The sequence below is a fragment of the Pelophylax lessonae genome (assembly GCF_965119305.1).
Source record: "Pelophylax lessonae genome assembly, chromosome: 11".
Lineage (NCBI taxonomy): Eukaryota > Metazoa > Chordata > Amphibia > Anura > Ranidae > Pelophylax > Pelophylax lessonae.
In genome coordinates this window covers 15632648-15647703 of record NC_138778.1, presented here as the reverse complement: position 1 = coordinate 15647703, position 15056 = coordinate 15632648, and the positions used below count along the sequence as shown (strand labels likewise).

At 46.2% G+C, this 15056-nt stretch overlaps 1 protein-coding gene across 2 annotated transcripts in view; it reads left to right on the top strand.

Annotated features, from left to right (window-relative positions):
* Positions 1-15056, top strand: part of CEP131 (centrosomal protein 131) — a 143020-nt gene that overhangs the window by 15124 nt on the left and 112840 nt on the right. For both annotated transcript variants that reach the window (XM_082271797.1, XM_082271796.1), the window contains exons 4-8: positions 3138-3252; positions 5645-5766; positions 7075-7188; positions 9884-10033; positions 11657-11774. In XM_082271797.1, the coding sequence (XP_082127923.1) occupies positions 3138-3252; positions 5645-5766; positions 7075-7188; positions 9884-10033; positions 11657-11774 (619 nt within the window). The remainder of the gene's footprint in view (positions 1-3137; positions 3253-5644; positions 5767-7074; positions 7189-9883; positions 10034-11656; positions 11775-15056) is intronic.

The window sequence follows — 15056 nt, the reverse complement described above, 5'->3', positions numbered from 1 at the left end:
TCGGCTTTCTTATAGTGACAATGACAGGCTATGATTGTGAGCAATCCGGGGAATTCACTGAGCTTCACATTGCATGCAACACATTAACAGAATGGCTTGCTTCAGAGACACCCCCCCCTTTTCCTTTCATTAGGGTCCCCATCAGAGTTGTGGTCCCCTCTTACCTCAAGGTCCCCTTCAGAGTCCCTACTTGCCTCAGGGTTCCCATCATGGTACCCCCTAAACATCAGGGTCCCCACTTACCTCTGGGTCCACCCTTACATCAGGGTCCCCATCAATTGTCACCCCCCCTTCCCTCAGGCCCCCCCCCTTACATCAGAGTCCCCAGCAGTTGTTCCTTACCTCCAGGATCTCCAACAGGGTCCCACCTTACCTCCAGGGTCCCTACTTAACTTCAGGGTCCCCATCATGGTACCCCCTAAACATCAGGGTCCCCACTTACCTCTGGGTACACCCTTACATCAGGGTCCCCATCAATTTTCATCCCCCCCCCCCCCCCAACCTCAGGGTCCCATCTTCCCTCAGTGCCCTTGCATCAGAGAGTCCCCAGCAGTTGTTCCTTACCTCCAGGATCTCCAACAGGTTCCCACCTTACCTCCAGCGTCCCCTTCAGACTCCCCCCCCCCCCCCCCCCCCCCCTTACATCAGGGTCCCCATAAAATCTTGTAGCGGGTTCGATGTGGCCCGGGGGCAGTAATTTGGAGAACCCGGTCTTAGGCATTAGATTGTAAGCTCTTCTGAGCAGGGCCCTCTTAATCCTTTTGTATTTTATTGTATTGTAACTGTATTGTCTCCCTCTGACATTGTAAAGCGCTGCGCAAACTGCTGGCGCTATAGAAATCCTGAATAATAATAATAATAATAATAGGTGCAAGAAACAAACATTTAACCTTGCAGTGCAAGGACAGTTTCAGAATCCCAAAGGTGCTCTTTCGGGTTGAGGTCAGGACTCTGTGCAGGCCAGTCAAGTTCCTCCACCCCAAACTCTCTCATCCATGTCTTTATGGACCTTGCTTTGTGCACTGGTCCAAATCATTTTGTGGAGGGGGAGGGGGGGGGGGATTATGGTGTAGGGTTGTTTTTCAGGGGTTGGGCCTTGGCCCCTTAGTTCCAGTGAAGGGAACTCTTAAGGCGTCAGCATACCAAGACATTTTGGACAATTTCATGCTCCCAACTTTGTGGGAACAGTTTGGGGATGTCCCCTTCCTGTTCCAACATGACTGCACACCAGTGCACAAAGCAAGGTCCATAAAGACATGGATGAGCGAGTTTGGGGTGGAGGAACTTGACTGGCCTGCACAGAGTCCTGACCTCAACCCGATAGAACACCTTTGGGATGAATTACAGCGGAGACTGCGAACCAGGCCTTCTCTCCAATATCAGTACCTGACCTCACAAATGCGCTTCTGGAATAATGGTCAAACATTCCCATAGACACACTCCTAAACCTTGTGGACAGCCTTCCCAGAAGAGTTGAAGCTGTTATAGCTGCAAAGGGTGGGCCAACTCAATATTGAACCCTACGGACTAAGACTGGGATGCCATTTAAAGTTCATGTGTGTGTAAAGGCAGGCGTCCCAATACTTTTGACAATATAGTGTAGCAGCAAGCAGTGGGCTGGATCTTGGGAGGAGTTATGCAAATATCACAATGCCATGATGATCAGGGTCAGTCTGGAGGAGTGGGAGCGGTCCCAGGCTGAGTTCACCATGAATCGGAGTGCTGGGAGGAGGCGATACAAAGGAATGGATGGGGGGGGTCTGGTTTTAGCGGACACAGCTCTGGGGGAACATAATCAGTGAACGAACACGCTGTAACTTATATTGTGCATTTAAAGGGGTTGTTAAGTCAGAAGGTTTTTTTTTTGTTATCTTAATACATTCTATGCATTAGGATAAAAATCCTTCTGTGTGCAGCAGCCCCCCTCAGTACCTCTGATGCTTACCTGAGCCCCCTCTTGATCCAGCGATGTCCAAGACTGTCTCAGCCTTCCGGGGACTCCCTTCCTCATTGGCTAAGACAAAACAGCATCGCCATTGGCTCCTGCTGCTGTCAATCAAAATTAGCCAATCAGGACAGAGAGGGGGTGGGGCCGAACCACAGCTCTGTGTCTGAGTGGATACATTATATATATATATATATATATATATATATATATATATATATATATATATATATATATATATATATATATACATTTTTTTTTTTTTTTTTTTGGGCAGGATTGCGGCGGAGGCGGACAGATCAGACACCTAACTGACAGTTTTGACACTTTTTAGGGGACCAGTGACATTAGTACAGTAACAGTGCATATTTTTAGCACTGATCACTGTAGTATTGACACTGGCAGGGAAGGGATTGACACCAGGGGTGATCAAAGGGTTAAGTGTGTCCCTAGGGGGGTGCTTTCTAACTGTGTGAGGGATGGACTCACTAGATAAACATAGAGATCTGTGTTCTTAAATAGCAGGATCCCTGTGTTCCATCTGTGACAGAAAGGCGGTCTGCCTTGTTTACATAGGTCTGTCTCTATGGGGAGTGATCCTGGGTGGCCGGCGGACATCGCATCTGCCGGACCCGCTGATTGGCTCCCCCTCTGGCTATTGCACGAAATGACATACTAGTACGTCCTTTCGCGCAATAGAGCCGTCCTGCCGCAGTATATGTGCAGCGGCTGGTTGGCAAGTGGTTAATATTTACACTACCAAAATGAGTGTGTGCTGTAAATTGCTTCTAGCATTGTTCCCGTTTCTTCTTTCCGGAAGCTGCCATTTTGCTGCAGCCCAGAGACCCTGAGCAGCAGTAAATCATAAAGCATAACTAAACCCCCTGCACCATTTGCTCTCGCTGCTGTCAATCAAAGTCAGTGAGCCAATGAGGAGAGAGAGGGAGTGGGGCTGAGTCTGAATGGACACACGGAGCTTCGGCTCCGGTGCTCCCATAGCAAGCTGCTTGCTGTGGGGGCACTCAACAGGAGGGAGGGGCTAGGAGCGCTGAAGAGGAGGTTCCGGGCTGTCCTGTGCAAAACCAACTGCACAAAGGAGGGAAGTAAAACGTTTGTTGTTTTTGTTGGAAAAAAACAAGACTTTACAATCACTTTAACAATTTGTTCTCCATTAAATTCCCATCCTCTGTAGTGGGGATCAGACGGTGGACCTCCTGGCCTTTTTCCAGAGCAGCTCTGTCGGCCGAAAGAAGCTCCATGGATTGGCCAAAACCCCCCCAGAAAAGAAGACAACCTGGAACATTCTGGTGAGTTGCTAAAGTTATCAATTCATGACAATGACACGCTGGGGAGTGACACGCCTTGTCAGATCCTCCCCCTGACCTTCCCTTCAGTCTTGTACAGTTGTAGCGGCTCCTCTCCTGCTCTGAAACGGCTTCCTCTGATTTCACTGCACACTGTGAGATTCTCTCAATGTGCATTAGAAGCTGCAGCAAGTCATACAGAGCCCCGCCTCATTCCCTGGCTGAAGGATGTCCGGCATCATCTAGAATTCTAGATCTTTTCCTCCCCAGCCTGACTGTTCCTGGCCCCGCCCCTTTCATTCATTAGGGTTCAGTTTTTTTCAATGATGGGGTCTCCCCATTACATGTGAGACTTACCTACTGCAGTCTGCCTAGGAACAACCACTCCTCCATCCACATATTAACCCCTTCAAAACCAGGCACCCCCCCTCCTGCCCAGGCCAATTTTCAGCTTTCAGCACTGTCGCACTTTGAATGAAAATTGCGCGGTCATCCAACACTGTACCCATATGACATTTTTATAATTTTGTTCACACAATTAGAGATTTTTTTGGTGGTATTTAACTGATTGCGGACGGCCCACCGCCGATTTACTGCGGCAGGGCGGCCCTCCTTCGCGAAACGACGTAAACCTACGTCGGTCGCATGCCTGCAGCTAGGGGGCGAGTGCGCGCCGCCGGTGGCGCTACCGCCCCCACTTGGTAGCAGGGACTCCGATGCATGGGGCAGGCGGCTCTGATTGCCGCCTGACACCCGCGATCGCTCCCCGCTGAGAGAGAAGAACGGTCAGCTGTTGTAAACACAGCCGACCATTCTTCTCCCTGGAATGATCACAGAGCGCCTGTGATCCTTCTATAAAGAATCACATGTCTCTATGGTCCTTTCACAAGCCCCCCCCCCCACACAGTTAGAATCACTCCCCTAGGCTCACATTTAACCCCTTGATCACCCATAATGTTAACCCCTTCCCTGCCAGTGTCATTATTACAGTAACAGTGCATATTTTTAGCACTGATTACTGTAGTAATGTCACTGGTCCCCCCAAAAGTGTCAAAAATGTCAGGGGGTCTGATCTGTCCGCCGCAGTCCTGCTAAAAAACGCAGATCGCCACTATTACTAGTAAGGAAAAAAAAAAAACAATAAAGATGACATAAATCTTTCCCGTAGTTAGTAGACGCGATAACTTTTGCGCAAAGCTATCAAAATAGGCTTATTGCGATTTTTTTTTTTTTTTTTTTTTTTATTTTTTTTTTATTTTTTTTTTTTTTTTTTTATTTTTTTATTTTTTTTTACCAAAAATATGTAGCAGAAAACAAAGTGGCCTAAAATGTTAATTTTGGTTTTGATTTTTAATTTTTTTTTTTGAGAATGTTGTATAGCAGAAAAATGAAAAATTATTTGTTTTTTTTTCAGAATTGTCGCTCTTTTTTTTGTTTATTGCGCAAAAAAATAAAAATCGCACAGGTGATCAAATACCACCAAAAGAAAGCTCTGTTTGTGGTTAAAAAAAGGACATCAATATTATTTTAGGTACAGCATCGCACGACCGCGCAATTGTCCATTAAAATAACACAGTGCCGAATTGCAAAATATGGCCTTGTCATTAAGGGGGAAAATCTTCTGGTCCAGAAGTGGTTAATCACTGCTGTTTTTTATTTTTTTTTTATTTTCTGCTAAATAAATGAAAAAAGCCAAAAATTTTGAAGGAAAAAAAAAGTTCCTTCACTGACAGGCCCTGATGAGGCGGCACTTTTGGGCACTGATGAGGCGGCACTAATATGTTGCACTGATGGAGTAATGGTAAATCATTTTGTTTTTATTTTTCGCTAAATAACCAAAAAAGACTGAAAATTTTGAAAAAAAAAATGTTTTTCTTAGTTTCTGTTTATGTAAGTTTGCAAATAAATAATTGTTCTTCTTAAATTTAGCCCGACATGTATTCTGCTACATTTCTTTGGTTAAATTAACCCAAATCGTTGTATGTTATTTAGTCTGTAGGAAGTCCACAAACTATGGGATGTATCTGAAAATTGATCATTCCTGATGTACTGATGGCCTAATTTCTTAAGAGCCCTAAAATGCCAGAACAGTACAAATACCCCCAAAATTACCCCTTTTTAGAAAGTAGGCAGTCCAAGGTATTTAGTAAGAGGCAGGGCGAGTTTTTCGACTTTGTAATTTTTTTGTCATTTTTTTTTATAACATACTATCACCATTACAGTACATGTATGGTTTTATCTCAGCAGTCATAATATGACCAGTTGCACCATCTCTCACACCTGGGCAGAAACTGTATGAGGTGCCCTCCTGAAAATATGGAACAACTGAAATGTGAGAAGTTGGGGTGTAGAAGAATTTAATGTACAATAATTATTTCTCATGTTGGATTTGTAGGATGAACAGCCCCGGGTGTTTCCCATTCCCTCCAGTGCCCGCAGTGCCAGCTCAGTGCAGAGTATGGGCCTGAAGCGGAGAGATATGCCGGCTTTGGCTCCCAGCTTTCCCGCCAATAACAGGTGAGAGTTTGGCTAATTTTCGTACGGTCGGGGCCTGTGCTTAGTCACTAAATCATTTTCACCCCTAGTAAGCTGATATTATACCTTAAAGCGGAGTTCCACCCAATAGTGGAACTTCCGCTCTTTTGCTTCCTCCCTCCCTCTGGTGCCACATTTGGCACCTTTCAGGGGGGTAGGGGAAACGGGTACTTGTTTTTGACAGGTACCCTTCCCCACTTCCAGTATACGGCACCTTGGCCCCGTCCCTCGGAAGTATGATCCTCAGAAGTTTGGCCCCCCTCCTCCTTCCCCCAAGCCAATAGAAATGCGCTTCGCGCATGCGCAGTAGGGACCCGCCCGTGAAGCCGCAAGGTTTCACTGCCGGGTTCCCTTATCGGCAATGGCAGCGGCAACACCCGACAGCCGATGGAAATATCGGCTGCTGTGCCGACATCGCTGGACTCCAGGACAGGTAAGTGTCCTAATATTAAAAGTCAGCAGCTGCAGTATGTGTACAGTATGTGTAGCTGCTGACTTTTAATTTTTGAAGGGGGTGGGAAGGAAGGCGGAACTCCGCTTTAAGTAATAGCAATCTCCATGGAGGCAACACACGACAACACCTCGAGTGTGAGCAGCTATGTCCATACTATGGCCCTCCAGCTGTTCAGGAACTACAATTCCCATCATGCCTAGTTATGTCTTTCAACGTCAGAGATTTACAATGCCTCATGGGAATTGTAGTTCCTGAACAGCTGGTGGGCCATAGTTTGGACACCCCTGCATCTAACACGTTTCACAGAAGACAGGCTTAGGCCCATCCTGGGTGAAACGCGTTGGTGTGGGCAGTTCACAGGAAGGGACTGTCGTTTTGGCTTAGTAGAATAAAGTTTTTGAATTGAGAGATGTTATGGGAGTGAGGTTATGCTCCATGTCATGTTCAGATCACAGACAGAATCCTGGTGTCAGGCATTTGATCTCTAGGAGGGTATAGGAACACCATGACCCTTAAAATAACATTGTTCCCTTTTGCCACTCAGTGTGTGCCTACAGCCACCCTCGCTGATCATCTTATACCCTTATCTCCCCATCCCTCCTTCCTATCCTCCTATCCAGTGCTTCTGGGTGTAGGGGACCAAGTGGCCTCCTTCCATCTTTTAGGGCCTCGCAGAGGAAGGAGTGGTGGGAGAATTCTGGAAAAGTGAGTGTAAAGTGCTTGGGGGGAGGAATAGGGAAAGTTGGAAAGGTGACAACTTCTCTTTAAAATTGGGGGAAATTTTTTTTTCTCTTTTTTTTTTTTTTTTTTTTTACAATTTATCTTTTCTGTTTCAGAAGCAACAAGGGAGCTGTGGGGAACACAGTCACCACCATGGTGCATAATAACTATTCCTCGGGTGAGCAAGGCCTCAGCGCAAAGAGCTCCAATCAGAAGACGCCGTCACTCAAGTAAGCACAGTTTGCCTAAAAGTCGGTACACTTGTTGGTCTGTAAAGGGCGGCTTTACACCCATCTCTCCTTTATTACAGTTTTCAGGAAGAACATAAGATACAGGGATCAGAATAGCGCTAAGAACTTTTCTCTGTCTGCCCTAGCAGCCCTACAAACCCAACAGCAGTGCGGCCTCAATGTCTGACAGTGCTTGGAGAGGACTTCATTCTCTGTGGTGTCCTGCTTTACACATTGAGACAACTTAGCCCAGAATAACTATGTATATACTAGACCTGTGGGTACCCTGTAGAACATGGGTGTCCAACCTTTTGGCTTCTCTGGGCCACATTTAGTGTAGAGAAATTTTCTTAGGCCGCATATAAAATATATACTATAGTTAAGGTATATAATTAATAAAATGCCGCCGCACCCCCCGCACTAATTTAACACAACTAGAGGATGATCAAATGAAATGGAATCAGTATACGGAGGTTTACTTCTTCCGAGAGATATTAAAAAAACACTCTAACCATCATCACCACTTCAGTGATTTGAAGTGGTCATGGAGGTAGGAGTCAGAAACACTGCACATGCTCACATCCCCCCCCCCCCCCTCCCCTCCGAGGCAGCCAATGCCTACGTTAGTTGGAAGCCGCTCTGGCCATGCCCCCGACCCGACTTCCTTCCTCCCCAGCAAAAAAAAAATTGTCAGGGGGCAGTGGGCCGCATTGCCTGGGGTTCAGGGCCGCATGTGGCCCCCGGGACGCAGGTTGGACATGCCTGCTGTAGAAGCTGGAAAACCTGTAGTAGACACAGCTTATACATTGCTACTACACCTTTACTCCGCTGCTATTAGACCCCTTCTACAGTCATGGCCAACAATATTGGCACCCCTGCATTTCTGTTAGAAGGCACCACTTCGCCCAGGAATGCCAATTATTGCGATTACAAGTGTTTTAGGCATTGTCATGTTAACCACTTTAAGACCGGAAGGATTTGCCCCCTTTCTGACCAGGCCCTATTTTTCTATTCTGCACTGCGTTATTTAACGGACAATTGCGTGGTTGTGCGACGCTGTACCCAAACAAAATTTACGTCCTTTTTTTTTTCTCACAAGTAGAGCTTTCTTTTGGTGGTATTTGATCAGCAGGATCACATGATCTCTATGATCATCCGAGGGAGAAGGACGGTCGGCTGTGTTTACAACAGCTGACCGTCCTTCTCTCTCAGCGGGGAACGATCCCGGGTGTCGTGGGGCAATCGGAGCCGCCTGACACAGGCATCGACTTCTTCGCTGACGAGCGGGGGTCCCTGTCCAGGTATATTCTTTGGAGTCTCACTGGGGTATAATAGACACGGTGTAGAAATGTAATTTTTATTAGTTTATCCTTAGAGGACACTACCAATTGGGGTATTGTTTAAGAAAGTCCTCCCAGTACTCTCTGTCTAGGGAGGGAATGTCCCTTTTCCAAAGGGCCCACGGTTTGACTATCTTAGGGGAGTCAGTAGCCAGGAAGGTTCCATAGAAAGCAGATGGGTTTCCCAAGATCCTTCTGAGCTATCAGTTCCTCATAAGGGTCTAAATGAAGGAGTGGGAAATGGAGCCCTGGTTGTGTGGCGAAGCTGAGCATAACGGAAACACATCCAACCCGGCAACTGGAATAGCTGAGAAAGCTGGGGGAAGGTCAGCAGTGTCCCCTCGGGCATAATATCCCTCCTAATGCCGTATCTCGCCCACACTTGGGGATCAGAAATTGACCTGAAGTGAGCTAGTTTAGGACTTCCCCAGAGAGGTTGGACTGGTGAGCAACGCACCTCTTGGAAAAACCGATGCCCACAGCGTCTTCTAGTCGGACCTGGGATTACCGCATATGCCCCTGGACCCCTTTAAACTAAGTTTTGTAAGTCAAGCAGAGAACTCAAATAGGCAGCCTCCACACATATCGCAGCATTAGAATGTCAGCCCATCCCCCACCATCAGATGTCAAGGTCCCCTACATTCCCTTACATCACAGTGCACCCCCTTACCTTGTGCTGCTGCCTGGAAAGAAGCTAGAGGCAGAGCTGGGAGGCAGAAAGTGGAGGGTCTGGAGGAGGACCAGTGGAGGGCTGGAGTCAGCTGAATGCTGAGACCAGGGGAGGGCGGAGACGAGGGGGTGCTACGGCTGCACAGAGAGGCACAGAATCTGTAGAAGGGGTTCTGTAATACTCTCTGCTTCCCGCTGCTGAGACAGGGAAGGGGGTTTGGGGCAGAGACGAGCCTCTCTGGGGCTGTGAGCAGTGCAGGAGCTGACGGAGGAGTTCTGTCCTCCTCATTGCTGTTGACTGCTGACACAAGTTTGGGTTAGAGACAAGGGGGTTGACGCAGCTGCTGGAGTGGTGCAAGGGCCACAAAAAAATTGTCTGGAGGGCCAGATTTGGCCCACGGGCCTTGTGTTTAAGACATGCTATAGACTGTTATCGGAGTTTGCTGACTTTCTGCAAGATGGTGAGAGACATTTCACAGGTGGGATTGGAGACAGGGACTGGGGACACGTTACATGCGACTGCTAGCGATCGTTGCAAAGAAAGCTCTTCTATAAATCGGTGAATCCACCACAGGATGCTGGGTACACACTAGAAGTACCAGACAGCCTTCAGGCTACAAGTGGAGAACTAGGAAAGTTATTTTTAGCACTCCAAATAATTCATATTCATTTTTTCCCCCCCGCAGTAACCAAAGAACCGCCACCAGTGACGATCCCGGGAGCAGCTTCCAGAAATCGCAGAAAAACCTCTCCGGTGCCAACAACCTGGGCCGCAACTATACCGGAGGGAGCTCCCCGCAGAAGAGGCACGAGGTCACCACTGAAGAGGCGGAACGGTTAGTGTCCTCCTCACTCTGGTCTGTTGCTCGAAGTGATCAAATGTGAACAACTTCTTCCAAACAAAATAGAACATTCTGTATGTATGAAAGAGCCCTGGGGCCATCCTAAAAACATTGAAAGTCAGAATTCTGAGATCACAAGTTTGGACCATGCTAAAATTTATTAAACACAATTCTGAGATTAACCGCTTCCGGACCGCCCGCCACCTTTTTACTGCGGCAGTGCGGCCCTCCTGCGCCAACCGACATAGACCTATGTCGGTCGCGCGCAGGCAGCTAGGGGACGAGCGCGCGGGGGAAGCCGATGCACGGGGCAGGCGGCTTCGAGAGTGGCTCTGAGGAAGAGGCTGAACCTCGAAACGCGTCAGCCGTCATCTTAACAGGATTATGGACTAATACATGGATTATTCCTGATACTGGAGCAACTGAGCTTGATATGATTATTTTCCACCTGTGTGAGTAGCCATTTTATATGTTACTTTAATAAAAAGCCTATTATTGAGGATAATGTGCTAGGTCGGTGCGCCCTTTTTTTTGTTTCTTTTTGGCTTCGATTGTCACCCGGCACCCGCTGAGAGAGAAGGACGGTCGGCTGTTGTAAACACATCTGACCGTTCTTCTCCCTGCAATGATCACAGTCGCGCGCAGGCAGCTAGGGGACGAGCGCGCGGCGGCGCGCTCCTGCCCCCCCCCCCCCACTCGGCAGCGGGGAAGCCGATGCACGGGGCAGGTGGCTTCGATTGTCGCATGACACCCGCTGAGAGAGAAGGACGGTCGGCTGTTGTAAACACATCTGACCGTTCTTCTCCCTGCAATGATTTTTTCTTTTTTGTTTTCTTTTGTTTTACAATTTTAAAAATTTTATTTTTTACATTTTTTTTTTTTTTATTTTATTTTTTTTTACATTGCTGGTGACCACTGACATCTCACCCTTGAGACCGAGAAAGGAATTGAGGACACAGATTCTTCAGTTCCTCTGCAGCCTCAGCTGCGCTGAAGATAAATAAACAAACAGGAGGCAGAGGCTCCTGTTCATTCATAAACTGAAGCATAGTAAACACAGTTTGATTTGTTTTTTTTTTATTGTGCCCCCATGCACAGGCGGGGTGGCAGGGGGGGGGGTATCAGATGTGGGACGCACAGGGAGGGGGATCGAGAGGGCGGGACAAGAGGATAATTACAGAATGATGCACTGTGTTTGTGTCTCTCCCTCCAGCAACTGAAAGTCAATGGGAGAAGGGGGGAAACTGGTTTTCAGCTGTTGGAGGGAGAGACAGACACAGTACATTGTTCTGTAATTGTTCTCCTGTTCCACTGCACCAATCTCCCCCCCTTTCTGTCTGGGCCCCCTCTAGGAGGCCCAGTGGTACCCCCATTTGCCGCCATGCTTGTAAGTCTTTACTGTAAAAGAATAGAAACTCTTTATCCATTTCTTCCTCCTTTTCTCTCCCTTTTTTTCAGCTTACTCTGAGCAGAAAGGAGACACTTTTGCAGTATAATAGGAGGAGGAGCAGTTTTTTTTTTCCCTGGGTCTGCCCTAAGATGCGAAGAGGAGACCATACACCTCCTGTTTTTATTTTTGTGTTATTGGTTTAATAACTTTTTTTTTTTTTAATTTAGGTTTATACTGCAGGTGAACAATGCAGCAGTCACTATTCAACGATGGTACAGACGCCAGCGCCAGAAGAATCGGGCAGGGGAGCTGGCGATAAGGCACATTCTGGCTTCCAAAAAGGAGGTAAATGTTCAGCACCCCCATGTATGACTGGAGGTAAAGATCACCTCCTACCTCTACCAGCCAAGGGGGGCCATTTTATTTACATTCTGAGTTGGACAAATACAGGCGATCTTTATATGGGTTATTAAAGTGGTTGTAAACCCACTTTAATGACTTTTACCTATAGGTAAGCCTATATTAAGGCTTACCTATAGGTGCTGTAAATATCTCCTAAACTTGCACCGTTTAGGAGCTATTTACCGTGCATGCAGCCGATGACGTCATCGGCGCATGCGCTCTGAAGAAACGGCCGCCCGTGCCGTTTCTTCAGAGCCCTGTGCTGTGACTAGCGGCACCCGCGCGCATGCGCGTGAGTGACATAACGTGGCTCCGGCCAGTAATAAATACAGCCGGAGTCCGCAGACCCGGAAGGAAGACGGGTGAAGATGGATGCCGGCCTTCAGCAGGGAAAACGTGGGCTTTGTTGCAGGTAAGTGTCACATAATGTGTTAGTATGCGATGCATGCTAGCACATTATGCATTTACTTTGCAAGGAAAAAAAAGGTTAAGAGTTTACTTCCTCTTTAAAACAACCAATATGGCATTAACTGTACTGGGAAACCTTAATTTACATTTTTCACATAGAAACAGTTTTTTCTGACGCTTTGTTTTTTTTTATAATTGTATTAACTGAAGTGGTTTTTGGTGAAGTGTAGTGTGGCTGCAGGTAATATAAGACTAGCAGGATGAGTGTTCCTAGTCCTGCCCAATATAGGCTGCTGATTATTCTTCACACACACACACAGAGAAAGGAAGTGCAACACAAAGCATCTCCATAACCATCTCTGTGTCCGTAGTTCTCTGCAGTGTTTGCAAATTTGCTTCCCAACACTGTCCTGGTTCGGACCTTTTATCCCTTTCTTGGCAAAAGCAGTTTTTGCATTTCTTGCACACGTTAAAAAAAATTATTTTACACCTGAAGATTAGTTATCACCCCCCAAAACATGATCTATTTTCTGTAAGCAAAGACCCTAGAGAATAAAATGATCGTTCTAAATGTTTTATTAACACAACGATTTTTCAAGCCCAAATTTTCATTAAATGTATATAGGATCATTTTAGGGCACACAAACCTGCGATAGTGCGGATGTGGCCCCTCCTTGGGATGGTCAGACCCCTGGGTTCCCCTTCTTCCCGCAGGCACCGCCCCCCTTTTCAAGTCTCTCATCCTTGATGTGAATGTCATGGCGCTCTCCAGTATAGGTAGATGGTATGCAAAGGGGGGGGGGAATAATAGGGGTTCCAATCTTTAGTGGAGGGGGCCACGTTCAGCGGATGCCAGCTGGAGCATGGAGGGGCTCTGAGGAACAAAAGGAGGAGAGAGCGGCTCCAGCTTAGTGTTGCATAAAATTTTAATGATAGACAATAAACATAGTGACTTACTCAGAGGTAAGGATAAAACGGTGTAATGGGTAATGGAGGATCATCTGTCTCCTTCTCCATCTAATTGCGGCGAGGGATGGTAGCAGGGTGCCGGTGTTCCGTTAAAAAAACCCTACCCATGAAAATTCCCTACCCTCGTCACTTCGTGTTAGGGTACGTCAGTCATCAGCTGAGCCGCTTCCCAATGCGCATGTGCGCACAGTAAATGATCTCGGCTTCCATGTAAAAACCCTACCCTCCTTCCCAGTCCTTACAGCAGCGGTTTCCCATCAAAATACCCTACCCTCGTTCCCCGGCGGGTCCAGAAAAATTTAAAAGTGCCTCCTAATGGAAAAAATGTATAAATATTAATCAAAATGGAATGATAAAAAAATATATATATATATATATATATATAATATATAATATATATATATATTTTTTTTTTTTTAATTTTTCTCCATTAGGAGACACTTTTACATTTTCCTCGACCCGCCGGGGAACGAGGGTAGGGTATTTTCACAGGAAGCCGACATCATTTGCTAACCCAACGCTTTAAGCACTGGGAAGGAGGGTAGGGTTATTTCACGGAAAGCTGTTGTAATGTTAAACCCTACCCCGTGAAAATTCCCTACCCTCGTCACTTCCGATGTGAGCCGATCATTTACTGCTTGAGCATGCGCACTGGGAAGCAGCTCAGCTGATGCATGACGTACGTGCACTGGAAGTGATGAGGGTAGGAAATTTTCACGGGGGTAGGGTTTTTTAACGTTACACCAGCGTCCCCGTGGGGAGGCTGCTGTAATGCCCAGTACACACGATCCAAAAATCGGGCGACGTTCCATCCGTTATTTTTCGTATTCTAGCAGCTCTCAATAATATTCGCTTAACGGGAGAGGTTACTCACGATACGAATTTTCTCGGACGATAATTCTTAGCTTCCGGTATGCGTAACCACGCTGTAGCGTGTGAGGGGAAAATGATGTCTACTGCTCATGCGCTGTCTACTGCTAACCATTTTTTTCGAGCGAACAACATACTGATAATACGATTATCGTACGATGTGTTATAATACGATCAAAATTTTTATGCTTGCACGACCGGATAATATCGGGTGAACTGTCGTGATCGCCTCTCGTAAGCTGTGTACTAATGATCCGATTATCGTCCGATCCTTTCACAAGCGTTAATTTTCGTCCGATTTTCGGATCGTGTGTACAGGCCATAAGGCAGCTTGTCCGCAGGTTGGGCGGCGGTGGAGGACTCACAGCGAGGCTCCGACTTCCTGCTTCCGGTCTTGACGACGTCACATCCGGTGGGGAGAAGACAAGGGTTGCAGGCCTTCGGAGCATCAGTGCTCCTTCGTCAGGCTGTGCGGGTGGCCATCTTTGGACAGGGAATTTTATATATATTTTTTAATATATATTTTCACCCACCTAGTATTCACCATTATTTATCATAGTCCAGTGTGTTTACACTTTAAGGCACTAGTCACTTTATCTTGGTTTACCTGTATATAACATATTGGTTTTCATTGCTTTGATATTTTATTTATTTGCACCCTCGCTTTATATTTTATTGTTTGGATTATATATTTATTTATTCATTTGTGACATATATATATATATATATATATATATATATATATATATATATATATATATATATATATATATATATATCTAGATTGTAAGCTCTAACGAGCAGGGCCCTCTAAATCCTCCTGTATTGTATTGTAACTCTATTGTCTTATATTGTAAAGCGCTGCGCAAACTGTTGGCGCTATATAAATCCTGTATAATAATAATAATAATATATATATATATATATATATATATATATATATATATATATATATAATATTATCACCATTCTTTCAGG